General features: G+C 35.4%; 1 protein-coding gene across 7 annotated transcripts in view; it reads right to left on the reverse strand.

Moving 5' to 3' along the window:
• SH3GL3 (SH3 domain containing GRB2 like 3, endophilin A3) overlaps positions 1-18815 on the reverse strand; it is a 118409-nt gene that overhangs the window by 54199 nt on the left and 45395 nt on the right. Inside the window, exon 2 of one of the 7 annotated variants that reach the window (XM_031955665.1) lies at positions 3653-3750. The exons of 5 other annotated variants lie outside the window; for them this stretch is intronic. In XM_031955665.1, the coding sequence (XP_031811525.1) occupies positions 3653-3661 (9 nt within the window). In that variant the 5' untranslated portion in view covers positions 3662-3750. Of the gene's footprint in view, positions 1-3652; positions 3751-7550; positions 7620-18815 lie in introns of those variants that run through there. One more of the 7 variants, XM_031955669.1, reaches the window with a different exon arrangement.

Genomic DNA, 18815 nt, shown 5'->3' on the forward strand with positions numbered 1-18815 from the left:
TGCTGTAAGAAATAATGAATAAAGACTATCAGACAGCATCAAAAAGATTTATACAAATAACAGTGAAGTAAGCAAAACCAGAAAATCAACATATAAATTACTTTAATGATATAAACCGAATGAACAGCAACAACCACCAAACAAACAATCAAAACTGAATGCTATGAAATTAGAACAACCAAGCTTGGCTCAAAAAAAAAAAAAAAAGTTATCTCCTCAGTGGGCAATTCCACAGAGATGGAAGGCTATGGTAGAGAATATTATTAGACTTTTTTTTTTTTTAACTATACTAGTTAGTTTTACTAAACTTTTCTTCTTTCACTTTGTTTATTAAGGAATAGCTCTGGGTCAGGGATAGGGAAAGGTGGAGAAAGTAATATAGTGGGAAATGTAGGTGATATAAAATTAAAAGCTATCAATAAAAATTTATTTTAAGAAAGAAAATGATGAATAACTCTGAAAGGATAACGGATACTGTTGGAATTTCTATCATAGACTTTTTTGGAGCAATTATATCTTCTGTTTATAATAAGTTTAACAGGCAGACTGTAGCAAGGGAAAAAAAACAAACCCCCAAATAGTACAGTAGTAATTTTAATATTAACATTACTCCATTTGTTGCAGATGTGACTGTGGTTAGCTAGTATTTGCTGAGTTCCTTGGGGTAAGGGAAAATACTTGTAATTTATGTCTCTGAAGGTGTGATGTCCTGCCCTGGAGACCTTCAGGAAAGGTGTTTAGTATTGCAAAGTGTTAAGAAAGAGAAAAAGAATTTCTCAGCAAAAGGCTGCCAAATTGAAAGGTGATATGAAATAAAAATACAATCGTTAATTCAAGAAAGATTAAGATATGTCACTTTAGAAATTTCTTTAAAATCTGAGTTTTAATGACTTCAAGTTTCTACCTCGAATTCTTTTCGTAAAAAGTTTTTAAGAATATTAAAGAAAATGAAAAAAAAAATAATATAAAAAGACCTTTAACTAAAAAGTTATAAATTAAATACGGGACTTATTTATTTTTAATTTTTAGAATACAAGTTTTTATGACAGAAATGTCCACATTTATCTAATACTTAATAATTTCAAAAGCATTTTCATATAAATGAGACATTCCCTGGCTTCAACAAGACTACATTCCAAATGAGAAGACAAGTAAATGAAAAAAGACTATGAAATGAATACAAGGATTGTTTTTTGAAAGGATATATTAGTTTGAAGGATCAGAAAAGCCTATATGTAGGTAGCACTTATGGGGAGTAGTAGTGAAGGAAACAAGTTCCAAGAGTTAATAAGGAAGGAGAGCATTCTAGGACTGAGAGTGCAATGCAACATCTTATAGAAAGAACTGAAAGAAAGCCAGGACACCTAAATTACAGACAAATGAAAAAGAAAAAAAGTTAATTTGCAAAAAGCCTGGAAGAACAAAAACGCATCATGTGAAAAGCTTTAAATAAGTGGCTAAAGTTTGAATTTGATCCTGGGGGCCACAGTGAATCACTAGAGTTACTGAGTAGTGAGCTGATACACTCAGACTGTATTTCAGTAAAATTATATTAGCACCTATGTATAGAAGGATGGGGTAGAGAAACACTTGAGGGAGACCAAATAAGGGGCTATTACAATACAGTCTGGACAAAAGATGATGAAGGCCTAAACTAGAAGAATGATTATGTGAGTGGAGAGAAAAGGACATATGTAAGAGTTAACTCTTCCCTTGAGCACTCACAAAAATAAGATCTTCTCCAGGAAAAAATATTGTGTCCTGTTGAAAATAATTTTGTGTGTTTCCGTTTTGTGCTTTTGGATGTCTTATTTGTATTAAAAGTTGCAACAATCTGTCTGCAGACAGATAGACATAAAACCTGGGGTTCATTCCCTACAGATGGTCTTTAATGAAAATGTATTTCTTTTAAAGATCTCCCAAAATAGGATAGGGGATAAGGAAGCAACTTTGAATATGTACTAAGTTTGTGACATTCTACAGGCTTGAGAAATTGAAGTAGTTCTATATCCCAACAAAAAAGTCAACTCAAGTTTGCTTCCATTGTTGTTCTCCAATATTTTGGGAAAGTTGCATAATGGATTATTTTCAGGTTTTCTCTATTTGGAAGAATTGAATATCTGGGGAAGGAGGTCCCTAAGTCAAGAATCCTTACAAGTAGATAGATAAGTAAATTAATTTATGAATGAATTTTTCTCCCATTATTACATCAGACTGTGGAGTGTGAAATAGTACAGTCTCTGGAGACATCTAGTGACCAAATGGACAATAGCAAGAATCTTAGGTATGGTCTATCAAGTGGATCTAATTGGCTTAGGAAAAGAGGTATTTTACATAATAAGTATTAAAATTCAGAAAGCTAGTCACTGAAATCTCACATTATCATCAATAAAAAAATATCATAGCTACTACCTCACAATTTTTGTATGTTTATCTGTGTATTTGTTCTGTGATTGTGCTTTTAAGTATCTTTTTTTTTTTTATAATGGGAAACTAAAATTTATCAGTCTAAAAGATATTTATATATCCCAGATATAACCTAAAAAGAGGACTTTCATTTGTGTACACAAAAATATTTTTAAGAAGCTTTGTCACTGATGCATATTGTCTTTGTTTTGTTTTGTGACAGTAATCCCCCATTTTGTTAAGATTGTTTTTAGAAAATTGTGTACATGAGATTTACCTTATTGGTAAATCTCTCTATGTGTATAATGATCTGATTTTTTGTTGATGTTGTTGTTGTTCTCTAAGTTCTCAACAAAAACAAATTTTCTTGAAAACCAAAAAAGGAGTAGCAAAAAAAGTCTTAGGATTTAAGTTCTTTAGTCTTTCTTATTTCTTCTAAGCCTTATGTATTTCATTTTCTCATTGCCACTCAAAACCAGATTCCTTAAGCCATTCATGGCTTCTATGTGCAGATCCTCAACTTCATTCCCTGAATTAATGAAATAATCCAGGTTTCTCCCTAATCATTTTACTTCCCTGGTCAGCTGTATACATTCTTTCCACATCATTCTCAAGGACAGAACCACTCTTTCTTTTGTAGGTAATAAGGTTTTCACATTTCTTTTCCAAATTCTCAAAACCTACGCTTAGCAGAACTATGCCCTATAGAAAACAAGCTTTACATAACTTCACTTAAAGCATGGTCTATTTTCTTTAAAATAAATAAATAAATAAATAAAGGATTGGAACCCAGATTATACAATGAAGTAAATAATTACCAGTACGGATGTGTTCCCTGAAACATACTTTTCATATGCCAAAGTTCAAGTTTCAACTTTGATATATACTAATCTTGTGATTTTGGCTAAGTCAATTACCATAGTTGCCTCATCCATAAGATATATTATCCTCAAAGAATTGCTGTGAGAAAAGGGCATCATAAATTATAAAAGTCTATGCAAATATCTACTATCAGTTGAAGGGAAGGCAGAGGTGTACAGTGGAAATAGCATGACAGTCACCAAAAGACCTGGGTTCAAATCCTAATTTGGATGTTTAATACCCATCACTGTATAACATGGAGCTCTCTCAGCTGCCTCATCTATAAAATGAAGAGATGAGACAACTGATGGGGTCTTTGGATCTTACAGTTATGATCCTATTTTTTATCATTACCCTTCACACTCCTCTTCAACACCCAACTCACCTTCCCCATGAAACTTTCCTTGACTCTAGTTATGGGAAATGGATTCAAATCACAATTCTATTTGTATGGCTTTGGACACATCACACCAGTCTGGATTTCTGCAGAAGTAAAATAAGAGTATTGTAATAGGTGAGCTAATTAGAGTTCTTTCAACTCCATACCCATTATCCTATATAATGTAGATCTTTTGTCTTTTATTGTCTGCTGGTGTTATCATCTTATGTAGCTATGTTTTCTTAAGACTTATAATCATGTTAGGAAGTTAATATATACATTACACAAAAATGACTTTAACTAGGGATCCTATTTAAATGTAAACTATTTGTGTCATAAAAGTATTCATTTTCTTTGACTCGGAGACCCTGCTGCCAGTTACATACTCTAATTATGTCAAAGTCAGGCATCATGAATACCAAAATATTCACAGCAGTCTTCTTGTGGCAACAAAAAATTAGAAACAAAGACGATTCCCATAAAGTTGGGAATGGAGAAATAAATTGTGACACAAGTAAGGTGCTTGGCATATGGTGAAATGAATAAATTCTTTTGTTATTGTTGTTCAATTGTTTCCGTAATGACCGTGTTCCTATTTGGGGTTTTCTTGGTAGAGATACTGGAGTACTTTGCTACTACAATTCTACAATTCATTTTACAGATGAGGAAATTGAGGCAAACAAGGTTAAGTGATTTGTCCAGGGTCACACAATAAGTGTGCTAAGCTAAGCTAAGGCTGAATTTGAACTCAGGCCTTCTTGAATCCAGGCTTGGATTCCTATCTAAGCTGCCCCTAAATTTTTTACTCATTCACAAATAGAATGGGATATTCTTACTACATCAAATATGATCAATTTTTCTGAAATGAGACAATTTCTAGGAACTGACAAGAGTTAGGAAATCAACACATAAAGAGTACAATAAAGTAAAAGGACAATAAAAGGATGATGAATATTGTAATTTAAGTGACCAAGAGAGGAAGAAACACTTCCTTCACTTATATAGAGATGGTGGCAACTATTTTTCTTTCTTACAAACTCAGGAAGGAAGAAGGAAGAATGTATCTTGAAATGATATGAGTCAACATTTTCTATACATTGATTTACATAAATGGTTTTGATTTTAAGCTTGCAATTATACTTTTTATCATTACACTAGTGAGGCAAAATCTTCACTGTGTATTCTCAAATGATAATCTTAAACTAACCAATCAAGGAGGAAATGGAAATTATGATAACCATTGTAAAAAACAGAGCATATTGTTAAAAGTCAAAGCAACAAAAGGAAAGAATTGTCTATAAATTTCAAGATTTCCAAAACAAGATGCATATAATGAAGTTTGTTAATAAATATAAAAGGTACAGTATCTGGGGCACTTGGATTAAATGCCATATTAAATATAAATCAGAGGCAGGATTTCAATCTGGGCATTCCTACCCCCAAAGCTGACCTTCTATAATCATTAATATAGAATAACGATTATTGTATAATAGAATATTATATGGTACAGTATCATGTAGTTGTGATATGATATGATATATATGATGATCTATTATACATACATATTATACATAAAATATTGGATATCACATATAGTATTATAGGGCTATAAAATATTACAAAATAATAATAGTACTTCATATTATAGAGTAATTGTAATTTTACAAAAATTATTATTGAAGGCCAGTCAGAATCAGGAAGGCAATGATGATAATGACAATGATTATAGCTAACATTTATATGGTACTCTGGCTGCAATTATCATCTCATTTTATCTTCAAAACAACTTGGAAGATAGGTGCTATCATTGACCTCATTTTACATATGAAAAACCTGAGTTAGAAAAATATGAAGTGACTTTCTGGAGTCATATGGCTAATAAGGATCCAAGGACAGATTTTAATTTAGTTCTCCATGACAATTGTTTAAGAAGTGACTTACAAAATCATTACCTACGAATTATAGAGCTCATAGTTCTGGTAGAGGTTGGATTAGCTCCCCAAAAGTTCTTTCTCTAACTTAAAAAAAAAAATAGCCAAAAAAAGAGAAAAAACGTTTCCCTGAGCTGTGTAAACCTGTATAAATCTACTGTTGCACATTTTCACCACTGGAGGGCAATCATGCACTAGGAAGAAGACATTTTATATTTACAACTATGTTTCTGAAATCTAAAGAAATATACTAATAAGATTTAGGTTGGGAAGCATGAAATTTAAGGATTTTTGAAGCATTAGGTGAACAGCTCAGTGAAAGCTACAGCAGTGTCCAAACTATTCGAATAAAATGAACAATATATGTTTGTACTTGTGGTGCAGATGAAGATCAGAGATTATGAATTTGAAAATTTCAAGAGCTACATAAAGCTTCTTCAATTCTGGATAGAACTATGAATAACTAGTGACATTCAGTAATTCAAAACTAATTCAAATAAAAAACTACCACTAAATATAAGAAAACCTTCAGGTCTAATTACAATCGATTAATTTGCCCCATCTAACATACAAGCTTGATTGTCTCATAAAAGTTGTTTTTTAAGGAAGAGGAGGAAGCGGTAAGAGCATTATTATTCAGCAATTTAAATCACAATTTTCTTAGTTTTGATCTCATCTACTGCTGTGTCTCCTTCCCCAATACTGATTCTAAAAAGTTCCTGTCCCAAATCCTCCAATATGGAAACTTTCCCTGGTACTCCATACCCCCCCCCACCCCACCCCCACACACACACACACAAACCGTGGCTGTAACTGCCAGTCTGGTTTCATCCAATGTGTGTTTGCTTAAAAGCTGGCCTTAGCTCAAGGCTGAAGAATTAAAACCAGTCCAAAGATATCGACAATGTGATAAACCATCATCAGAATAAAATATACTGTCTGTTTCTTTTGAAAGGCTAGAGGCTTATTGGGGGGGAGGGGGGGGGGGAGAGGAATGGGAGGGAACTATTAAGTTCCTTTGCTTCAAATGACCTTGCTATCGTCTCCATAAACATACTCCACAATAGAACTTAAAACTTTTATAGGCCCAAAAATGTTTTAAATTCTCCATATATATTTAATATTTAAAGGGTTTCCAAAATTATTCATGTAAAATAAAGAATCCTAAGACAGTAGACCTAGGTTTGTAAGTAACCTGAAGTCACCTAGGCTAACCCCACCTCCTCAATTTCAGAGGTAAGGAAATTAAGGCACAGAGAAGTCAAATAAGGTGCCCAAGGTCACACCTAAGAATCAGGGCTGGGATATGACCCCAAGATTTCAGATTCCAGTTAGTGATCTTTCTTCCCTTCCTTTCTCTCACCACAGTTTCCTGCTCCCCTTCTTCTTTGGAGATGAAAAAAACTGGCACCCATATCAAGTCAAACATTTAAATAAATCCAATTTGATTTTCAATATGCTCGATTTTGTTAAACTAGAACACAGCTATATGAGCCAGCTCAAATCTATTTGAAGTACATTCTTTTCCTTCTCTCTCTCTCACACACACACACACACACACACACAAGATTTTCCCAAGGTTTCACTCCTGTATGATCTGAGATTGCCAATGATTTCTACCAACAAGCTTTAAGAATAGCCACTCATTTTACAAATGTGTTACAGACTTAGTTGCCTGCACAAGTATCGCTAGCCTCTGTAGCAGCCAGCTGACATAAGGTACTCAATAAGTTCATTTTAAAAGGGGGAGGAAAGAACAAAAAGGAACATATAAAAAAATAAACACAAAAATTACTTGCTTTATACAAAGAAATGCTTATCTATCAAGTAGGCCAACCTTGTCCCTTAATGCAAGTTAAATATCCAGGGGTGGGTGAGTTTGCAAGGTAGATTGACTTTAAGAAAGTTTAGCTCCTACTGAATATATTCTACTATATTTCAGAGAACCAAGTAGAAGAAAGAATTACAAATACCTGCAATACAATGATAATGTGTCTAGGAGAAATGGTTTGAGTAGGAGGCCTTTGGTAAAAATCCAGTCTGGAACCTGGAAATACAAATTATATCACTACTATAATATGTGCATTCTTTTACAATGCATACAAAAAACACCGATAATCAAAGTAGCAAGCACCCAAATGCACAATCAGAAATGTTCCTTTAATAAACATACTCAATTATCAATCAGCTACACTAATGATGAAAAGAGGATTGCAGGGAACAAAAAGCAAAGTATAATCCAAAAATAATCTTTTTGGCCTTGGAGAACAGTATAAGTGTGCATGTGCACATGCAGACATGCTTACATACACACTCCCTACATGGTCAGTGTTGTATATAATACAAAAAGAATTGAACCTTAAATCTAGTAAGTTGAGCTCAAATCTCAGCTTTTTAATCCTTTATCACCTTCAGTCATTGGAATGCCTCCTATCTGATGTCATTCCATTACCATCACCTCACACTCAGTATATCTAAAGTGACATCTTATACCACAAAATCAGCCAACTCCCTCATTCTTGTATAGTGTCTTTTATATCTATCAATTATACCTTTCTTCTGGTTATCTGGCCTTTTAAACTTATCTTTGACTTTCTCCTTTCTCATATCCCACAAATTCAATCAATCCTGTTAATTCTTCTTCCATAAGTTTCTGCAATGCATCCATCCATTTCTTTCCATTCTACCATAGCCGTACCAAAACTGGGGACTGAGGACTAAACTTATAATTTCACTAGTACAGCAAACTTCTCTAAAAAGGAACTCTCTTTATTGCAGGTCAGTAACTTCTCTACAACTTTGCCTAGGATTACACAACCACTATTATGTCAGAGGCAGGAGTTGAAGTCAGGTCTTCTAGCTCAAAGGTCAGAGGCCTATCCACTATAGCATACTGCCCCTCATTTTTTTCTCCTAATTAAGGAGAAATATGATGTCCTAACTGGTCCCCTGCTTTCAATCCCTTTTCCTTCCAACCCATCCCTATACTACTGCCTGACCCATTTCTCTAAAATGCTGCCCCAATAGCATTACCAGGTTCATTAACTTCCCAAAATAACTTCTCTCCACAGAATAAAGTCCAAACTTAATTTGACTGCCATGAGTCAACACAATCTGAATCCACTTTTAGTTTATTAATCTTATATTTCACTATTTCCATTAAAAATTCTTTTTACTTTCCCACAAACACAATTCATTTCTCTCTTGCATTTACTCATATTTTCTCAGACCTGAAATATTCCCCATCCTCCTTTCTACATATTTAAATTCTACCCATCCTTTAGAGTTCAATAAGTTCCCCCTCTATAAGATCTTCTCAAATCACTCTTGCATGGAATACTTCTTTCAGTAACTAAAATTCTGTCTGTACATTTCATTTTGTCTCTAACCATAATGTCTTATTAACTCTTTCAAGTGTTTTCCTCAATTTATGGACAAAATGATTGAGGGAAGGGACTATATCCTATGTATCTTTTTCAGTATTTCATAACTTGTTCCAAAACGAATGAAACAACACTTATCATGTTCATTATGTGTAAAGGACTGTGCTAAGAGCTAGGATTGAAAAACAAAGGTTCTGTCCTCAAAAAGCTTATACTACAAGCTTAGAGAGAGAGAGTAGTGGTGTTCAGAGAAGGATGTTTTGGATTGGAAAGTTCAAAGTGATGAATGGATTCACAAAGGAGACTGATATATCCTTTCTAGCAGCAATGATATTATTCATTTCTTTTTGATTCCAGAGCTGAAAGGGAAGGCAAAGGGAACTGCACATTTTGACCAGGTTGATTATGAGAAGATGAGAAGAAGCGAATACAATGTTAAATTAATATTATTTACTGAATTAAATATATTTTTTTACAAATTGGAAATGCGGAGAGATGAGAACAAAAATCCTATAATGGACCAGAACTCTGGAGAAATGTACCTGAAACAAGGATTCTAACAAGTTGTTAACTCAGTGGAATTGATAAGACAATGGTTATCTAGTTTCTCTAGTTCAGTATGATTGATTTAATCTTACAACAACAAATAATGGTTCCCTAGTGATATAATGATTGGCTTATACTCAGTATACTGTAATGATATAATTTTAATAGAGTATATAAACTGAGGACAAAGTTAGCCACAGACATCTTTGATCACCCTTGTTGTGTCTCTCCTGCCTCCTGCACTTTGGGAGAGACTAGTTCAGCCTGGGAGACTGAGAATCACCACACTCTTTAAGCTTTTCAGCTTGTTACTTAACTTGGTCTAATTGGCCATGCCCTCCAGCTGTGTTATCGATACCATTTTCCCCCTCTTTAATTTCAATGCTTTGATAGCAGCAGCAGCAATTTGTTCATATGTTACCAAAATCCTATCTTCTAGTTGTTTCAACTACACTTATACTATACTATTTACTTTTTCAAAAAAATAACTTTTTATTGACAGAACCCATGCCAGGGTAATTTTTTTACATTATCCCTTGCACTCACTTCTGTTCTGACTTTTCCCCTCCTTCCCTCCACCCCCTCCCCCAGATGGCAAGCAGTCCTATTCATGTTAAATAGGTTACAGTATATCTTAGATACAATGTATGTGTGCAGAATCAAACAGTTCTCTTGTTGCTCAGGGAGAATTGGATTCAAAAGGTAAAATAACCCGGGAGGAAAAACAAAAATGCAAGCAGTTTACATTCATTTCCCAGTGTTCTTCTTTGGGTGTAGCTGCTTCTGTTCATCATTGACCAACTGAAACTGAGTTAGATCTTCTCTCTGTCAAAGAAATCCACTTCCATCAGAATACATCCTCATACAGTATCGTTGTTGAGGTATATAGTGATCTCCTGGTTCTGCTCATTTCACTTGGCATCAGTTCATGTAAGTCTCTACAAGCCTCTCTGTATTCATCCTGCTGGTCATTTCTTACAGAACAATAATATTCCATAACATTCAAATACCACAATTTACCCAACCATTCTCCAATTGATGGGGATCCATTCATTTTCCACCTTCTGGCCACTACAAACAGGGCTGCCACAAACATTTTGGCACATACAGGTCCCTTTCCCTTCTTTAGTATCTCCTTGGGGTATAAGCCCAGCAGAAACACTGCTGGATCAAAGGGTATGCACAGTTTGATAACTTTTTGGGCATAGTTCCAAATTACTCTCCAGAATGGCTAGATGTGTTCACAATTCCACCAACAATGTATCAGTACCCCTATATACGGTTTACTTTTAAGACATCTTACAATTGCATTAGTATGTTACTTTTCTGAGAGCTCTGGGTCTTTTCTAAAACTTTACAAATACAGCTCAAATACCAAGTTGCCAACTCTTTCCAAATATTTTTACTGTAATGAACCCAACAAAATGCAACTTTCAAAGTTCTTATCCAATAAGGTATCTTGTTGTATATGTATAGTAGTACTTAAGGCTCTAAAAGAAAGAGGTGTAAAACAAGAAGACTTGTTCCCTTAAGAATTTTACTTGTGATACTTCCGGCCAAGATGGCGGCGAGGAGGCACACAGCTGTGTAAGCTCCGCATTTTCTCCCAGAATCCATCTCATTACAAGCCTCTGAATTAATGCCTGACTGAAAAAAAAAAAAACAAACCCACAAACAGTTACCAAGAGAAGACATCCCTGAGATTCGCCAGGAAAGGTCTGTTTTTGCTCGAGGGTGGGACGGTTTTAGATCGGGCACAAGCTGAGGGCAGCAGGAGCTCGGCAGGCAGCTCACTGCCGAGCAGACCCGAGGGGGTTGGGGTGTGATCTCAGCTGCCTCATGGGGAGAGTCCACAGGATTGGATATTGCCCTGGCAGCAAGTCAAAGCCCAGCAGAGAAGCTTAAAACACCGGGGTGAAGAATATAACTCCAAACAGCTGCAATCTCTCCAGACCTGGCCACTCCTCCCCCACAGCGTCTCAGCACGCTCTCAAAGTCTCAGAGCACAGGCACAGCACAGTCCTGCTAGTGCCTCGCTGCTGCCCCTCAGTCTGTAGAGGAAGCTGGGAAGCCACCCAGCCCCTCCCCAAAAAGAGATTCCATTTGGGTTTTTTTTTCTTTTTTTGCTAGTTGTCTCTGATTCTTCTCTGACAAAATGAGCAAAAATTGAAAAGGACCTTAACATTGACAGCTTTTATAGGACAGAGCAGACTCTAAACCCTGAGGAGACTAAAAGCAGAGTGTTCCCAGGTGAATCCCCACAGGAGGAGATCATCTGTTCCTCAGCACAGATGAACTTCTATAGAAGAAATTTAAAAGGCTCTCACAAGGGAGCAGAAGAAAGATTGGAAAAGGAGAGGAGGCTTCAAGAGACTGAGGCATTCCACCATTTAAAGACAGAGTGGATAAAGAAATCAAATCCTTAAAAAATAGGATTAGTGAACTGGAAACAGAAACTGGCTCTCTAAAAAATAAAATTGGCGAAATGGAAAAACATTCCATAGAACAAATTGGACAATTAGAAAAAGATATAAAAAAAATGAATGAAGAAAATACTTCATTGAAAATCAGAATCGAGCAAATGGAATTGCATGACTCAAGGACAAGAAGAATCAGTCAAGCAAAACCAAAAAATCAAACAATGGAGAAAATGTGAAATACCTTCTTGGAAACAAATAGACCTGGAAAAATAGGTCTAGGAGAGACAATCTGAGAATTATTGACCCCAGAAAATATGATGAAAAAGAGCCTGGACACATTTTCCAGGAAATTATCAAAGAGAACTGCCCAGAAGTCACAGAAACAGAGGGTAAAATAGACATTGAAAGGATTCATCGATCACCTACTGAAAGGATCCAAAATCAAAAACACCAAGAAATATAGTGGCCAAAATGCCAGAACCTCAAACGAAGGAAAAATACTCCAAGTGGCTAGAAAACCAATTCAAATATAGAGGAGCCACAATAAGGATCACCAGGATCTAGCAGCATCCACATTAAAAGATCAAGGCTGGAATATGATATTCCGAAAGGCTAAGGAACTCGGTATGCAACCAAAAATAACTTACCCAGCCAGAATGAGCATCTTTTTCCAGGGAAGAAGATGGTCATTCAATGAAATAAGTGAATTTCACCTATTTTTCATGAAAAAACTGGAACTAAACAAAAAGTTATAATAATTGGAAAAATATTAAGTGCTCCTGGATAGACCAAGTGAATATAATAAAGATGAGAATACTACCTAAACTAATCTATTTATTTAGTGCTATACCAGACTTCCAAGAAAATATTTTAATGATCTAGAAAAAATAACAACAAAATTCATATGGAATAATAAAAGGTTGAGAATCTCAAAAGAATTAATGAAAAAAAAAATCAAATGAAGGTGGCCTAGCTATACCTAGATATACCTGATCTAAAACTAAGCAGTCACCAAAACCATTTGGTATTGGCTAAGAAATAGATTAGTTAAACAGTGAAACAGGTTAGGTTCACAAGAAAGAATAGTCAACTATAGCAATCTAGTGTTTGACAAATCCAAAGATCCTAACTTTTGGCACAAGAATTCATTATATGACAAAACTGCAGGGATAACTGGAAATTAGTATGGCAGAAATTAGGCATGGACCCACATTAAAATCGATACCAAGAGAAATCAATGGGTCCATGACTTAGACATAAAGAACGAGATTATAAATAAATTGGAGGAACATAGGATAGTTTATCTCTCAGACTTGTAGAGGAGGAAGGAATTTGTGACCAAAGAAGAACTAGAGACCATTATTGATCACAAAATAGAAAATTTTGATTACATCAAATTAAAAAGCTTCTGTACAAACAAAACTAATACAAACAAGATTAGAAGGAAGCAAAAACTGGGAAAACATCTTCACAGTTAAGGTTCTATAAAGGCCTCATTTCAAAATATATAGAGAACTGACCTTAATTTATAAGAAACCAAGCCATTCTCCAATTGACAAATGGTCAAGGATATGAACAGACAATTTTCAGATGATGAAATTGAAAACTATTACAACTATATGAAAGAGTGTTCCAAATCATTATTAATCAGAAATGCAAATTAAGACAACTCTGAGATACCACTACACACCTGTCAGATTGGCTAAGATGACAGGAAAAATAATGATGATTGTTGGGGGATGGGAAAATGGACACTTGGAGTTGTGAACAAATCCAACCTTCTGAGAAAATCTGAATTATGCCCAAAAAGTTATCAAACTGTGATACCTTTGACCTAAAGAAAGTCTACTACTGGGCTTATACGGAGATACTAAAGAAGGGAAAGGGACCTGTATGTGCCAGAATGTTTGTGGCAGCCCTGTTTGTAGTGGCTAGAAACTGGAAAATGAATGGATGCCCATCAATTGGAGAATGGTTGAGTAAACTGTGGTATATGAATGTTATGGAATATTATTATTTATTAAGAAATGACCAGCAGGATGAATACAGAGAGGTTTGGAGAGATTTACATGAACTGATGCTAAGTGAAATGAGCAGAACCAAGAGATCATTATATACATCAACAACGATACAGTATGAAGATGTACTCTGGATGGAAGTGGATTTCTTTGACAGAGAACCTAATTCAGTTTCAATGATCAATGATGGACAGAAGAGTACACCAAAGAAAAATAACACTGGGAAATGAATGTAAACTGTTTGCATTTTTGTTTTTCTTCCCGGTTATTTTTACTTGAATCCAATTTCCCTGTGCAACAAGAAAACTGTTTGGTTCTGCACATACATTGTATCTAGGATATACTAACATACTCATATATATAGGACTGCTTCATCTAGGGAGGGGATGGAAGGTGGGAGGGAAAAATCGGAACAGAAGTGAGTGCAAGGGATAATGTTGTAAAAAAATTACCCTGGCATGGGTTCTGTCAATAAAAAGTTATTATAATTTAAAAAAAAAAAAAGATTTTTACTTGTGGGCTTCCTCCTGTAAAGGACTTAGTGCACTATGAAGTACTCTTTTCCTCTTTATAGCACCTTCCTTATAATGGTATCTTTCTCCAGTAGTCTCTAAACTCCCATGGATTTAGCCTGCCAGTTCAATGGCACATTCACACCTCATGGCATATTCTTTTAATGGCTTCTAAACTTCTTTCCTTGGTAACTCTATTGCTTTTCCAAGCCTGGTTCATATTTACCACTTCTGATAAATATGCTACTTTTTTTTTTTACCTCTTCATTTTGCCTGTAACCTTGTCTCCTAAATAAATGTACCTTTTGGCTAAGGGAAAAAAAAAGTATTTTTACTAGCATTGTGAAGATGTCCTGCTCCGAATCCAAATAAAGAATTACTTATTAATACTGAGATTTTAAAAATAGTCTCATCAAAATATGAGAACCCCATAATATTTACAAATTCTCCACGATGAAATCTGTAGCAATAGGTATGAGCTTAGACTGACTATACAGTTAAAGAAAGAAAATGGACATTAAAAAATGCATATTGTCCAAAGAAGCACCTGGAGAACCAGTGAGTAAACTCATCAGTATTTAACTCCCGGACAAGTGTTTCAAGTGGACAATCTGACAAAACAAGTAGAAAATGTCTGTCGGCACAGATTATTATATAGAGGACCACAAAATCATAAATAGAGAACTGGAAGGAAATGCATAAGATGAATTCAACCCTCCATTTTAAAGAGTAGTAATCCATGCCCAGAGAGCAGAATATAGTCTCTTTAATAATCAAAATCTGTTCACTACCAAAAAATTCATTTTTTTAAACACTAATACTCTTCTTGTGATAATATGACTGTGGATCACAAATAATCTTATCTTGGTAATAAGCCAAATCCCCTGTGTACCTCAGTCTTTAGGTTGAGCTGTGTAACACCATGTATTGCCATGATGCTGTGGCCAATCCAAGCAGATCACAACAAGAACTGAAGGTGAGGGTAGGAGTTGAGTTCTGTTGTAAATTTGTGTTATTCTGCCAGAAGTGGTGGGGGATGGAGGGAAAGCTGAGAGTTTGTTAGGATTGGGAATTTCTCTTCTCTGCTCTTAGTTTACTGGGTTACCCCCTTCCTCCCTATCGTTTTTGTTGTCTTAGATTAGAGGTAAGGAAGCCAAACTGGATTGGCTACCTTTACTAGTGTGTTCAGGTTTGAAAGATGATAAAGACTGAAGAAAATATCTAGTCTTCCATTTTGTTACTCACATGATCCAAAGTCCATATTAAATCTATGATTAATCAGAGTATGTAATGCTACTCTGATCAATGATCATCCTTCACTACAGAATACTAAAAATGAAAGAAATTACTGACTCTCATGAGGCTACTTTTCAGTCTATTAGCTTCATGTTGACCCTTACCTATAGGCTCCATTAAATTCTCCCCTACTCACTAATCTCTAATGACCTTAGGTTTTAAGGAACACTTGACTACCTCATTCAGCAGCTCTTTTTGAATTGTTTTGTTAAATGATCATTGTTAAAATGAATTTATCATTCCTTAAAGATTCAAGAATTTAAAATTCTAAAGAATTGTGTTTCTAAAAAAGTCCCTGATCAGGAAAAAAAAAAAGCAGGGGAAGTATCACATTTTGGATTGCTACAGAAATATCTTCATTATAAAAATAGAAGAAATTCTTTATTTAAGTTGGTATTCACAGACCAGAGATTTCAAGAATGAGAAAAAAAAAAAATCTCTCTTTATTTCAATATAACTGGCTCCTTGGTAATTCTATGAATTTTTATTTTATACATTTAAGAAGCTTTATTCCGGAAAGATTTCTATACACTTTATCAATTTGCCAAAGCAGTTCATGACACAAAAAAGTTAAAAATTCCTAAAAGAGAAGATTCTCCTTCTTTAAGTCTGCCTACAGTACTTTATCCCCATTACATCTATATATTATATTTATCTATCTACATTTTACATCTTCCCTCTTTATCCCCAAGGAGAAAATAAATTTATTGAGGGTAAGAACTGTCTTGGGATTAAAATTACATCACATCTGGAAATCTGTATATAAGCATGGCCTTAACAAATGGGAGTCAAGGTTAACGGGTGGGCACCAGTTCCAAGAGATACATAACCCTAGAGATTGTCTGAGAAGTCATTTTGGATATAAACCATGATTTCCTTTTGGAATATTAATGTGAATGATGAGAACTACTCCAAAATAAAAATCAACCTGTGAACAAGGTTCCTCAACTTCACTTGAAGGGGGAGGGGAACTGTTTCCTTTAAGATTATCTTTCTGAGATTGTATCGCCTTTGATCAGTATCTCCCAGGCTCCAAGGAGTCCAGACAGAGCCCAAACCTTTCAGGATAAGAAAATCAACTCCCATAGAGATTCTAAATTATCATTCAATTGTGAATCTTGATCTGATCTGTCCCAGCCCCTACCTGGTCTGACCAGCTCCCTGTCCCAGCCCCCACCAAGATCCCCAATATAACAGCTTCCTTCAACTAAGGTCTCTGCAGATGTATCTAGATAGTTCACTTAGCTGCAGGACCATTCTGCCCACTGAGAAAGCATTCTCAGTGACAAAACTCCATTGTCCAATAGATCTGCCACTATAGAAGTCAGTCTCTTGGTAAACTGATTTCTATCCAACAATAAACGTTCATTTTGCAACTAATAATTCGGGAATGAGTGAATTCTTTCACTCTAAACCTGCAGCAGATTTAAAGGGGATTCCTAGCAACTCTCTTATTGCCACTAATCTCTTGACCATCAGGAATTGAGAGTACTCAAACTGCATCACACTTGCTTAGCATCTTACCACCAAAGCTTTCCCATGCAACATGACAAGGATAAAAGATAAGGATATTATGTCCCACATAATAGGTTTTTCCCAATGTTATCTATGTTTATGATCCCTGCTATTGCACATATCTCAAAAAAGTCCATGCACCAGCCTTGGCTTTAAGTTATTTGAGGTCTTAGATATGAAGAGTAGAGTATACCAAAAGGTTTTCCTCTGTATTTCAAAGTCAGCTTGCCTAGACATTACCATTTGAATCCCTCCCCTAAGGCATGCTAAAGATCACAGAGCCTGGAAGTCATTAGTTGTTGCCCTTTAAGCTTTTACTTTTCACTTTAATAATCCAAGATGACTTACTATCCCTACCAGCAGTTATCCAAAATAGATATCTAGGAAGAAATAAGCAACACTATATATCTTGCAGATATAGCCCTAATTCAATTATGGTAAACTTTAAAAAAAAAATTCCCAAACTGTTTTCTTTAGACATGAAATCCTAAGGCAACACAAGTGGAATCAAAAGGCCAAGTTCTCTTCTCAGCTGCAACTTGTATTAGCTACAAAACAACAGGGAAATCATCAGTTTTCTCTGGATCTTGGTTTCCTCATATCTAACTACACAAGATGATGTCTAAGGTCCTGCTAAACTGTTAAATCCTATGACCTCCAAAATCTAAAATAACTTTAAGACAAAAACACTTAATCCCATGAGCACTCAAATAGAAGAAATCAAACAAGTATTTATTAAGCACATTCTGTGTGCACAAATTAGATTCTAGGGAAACAAAGACAAGTTGAACTCATTACTGCTCTGACTGAACTCACCTTCTTATATGTAAATATAAAATATATAAAGTTAAGTAAAAGGTAAAAAGTGATGAGGTTTAGATTTGTGGTACCCAAATGAAATTAGGGTTTCTGGTAGTCAGGGAGTTAAATAAGGTTTAGTGGCGGGGCAAGGGTAGGAGTTCTCAGGATACCCTTTTAGGCGGCGCAGAGATCCTCTGTAAAGGAATTTACAGATCTGAAAACCTAGATTAAAAAAGAGGTTTATTATGGGGAAGTAAGGTTCTGGTTAAGGAAATAGGTGAGGGTAAAGGGAAGGGGGCACTGGAAACAGTATTCCAGTGGACAGGAGCTCCTTGGGATGCCAAGCATGGTATGGATAGCATGTTTGGAACCTCTGCAAAGAGAGGGTTTTAGTTTGGCTCTTTTATAATAGGGGGTTTGGGCTACAAGCTGAAGGAGGCTCATGGGTGGAGTCCCATGTTGGCTCCTGGATGGGTTTCAGCTAGGGCTAGAATTTGAATTTAATTCAATGGGTTTGGGGACTGAGTCGACCCCACCCAGATAACAAAGATGAAACTGTGCTTGGGGTGGAGTCCCCTCACTGAGGCAGAGTTGAAGGAGGTTTTCTCCTTTAAGGATTTTCAGTTTGGGGGTTCCCTCTTCAAAAGGAGGTAACCTGTAGCTGTAAGACCATTAAAAACTCTCATGGAGGAAAAAATACCTCTGAGAAGCAGTAGTAAGGACATTCCAAGCCAATGCAAAAAATAA

The sequence above is a fragment of the Sarcophilus harrisii genome, chromosome 2, assembly GCF_902635505.1.
Source record: "Sarcophilus harrisii chromosome 2, mSarHar1.11, whole genome shotgun sequence".
In the NCBI taxonomy this organism is placed as follows: domain Eukaryota; kingdom Metazoa; phylum Chordata; class Mammalia; order Dasyuromorphia; family Dasyuridae; genus Sarcophilus; species Sarcophilus harrisii.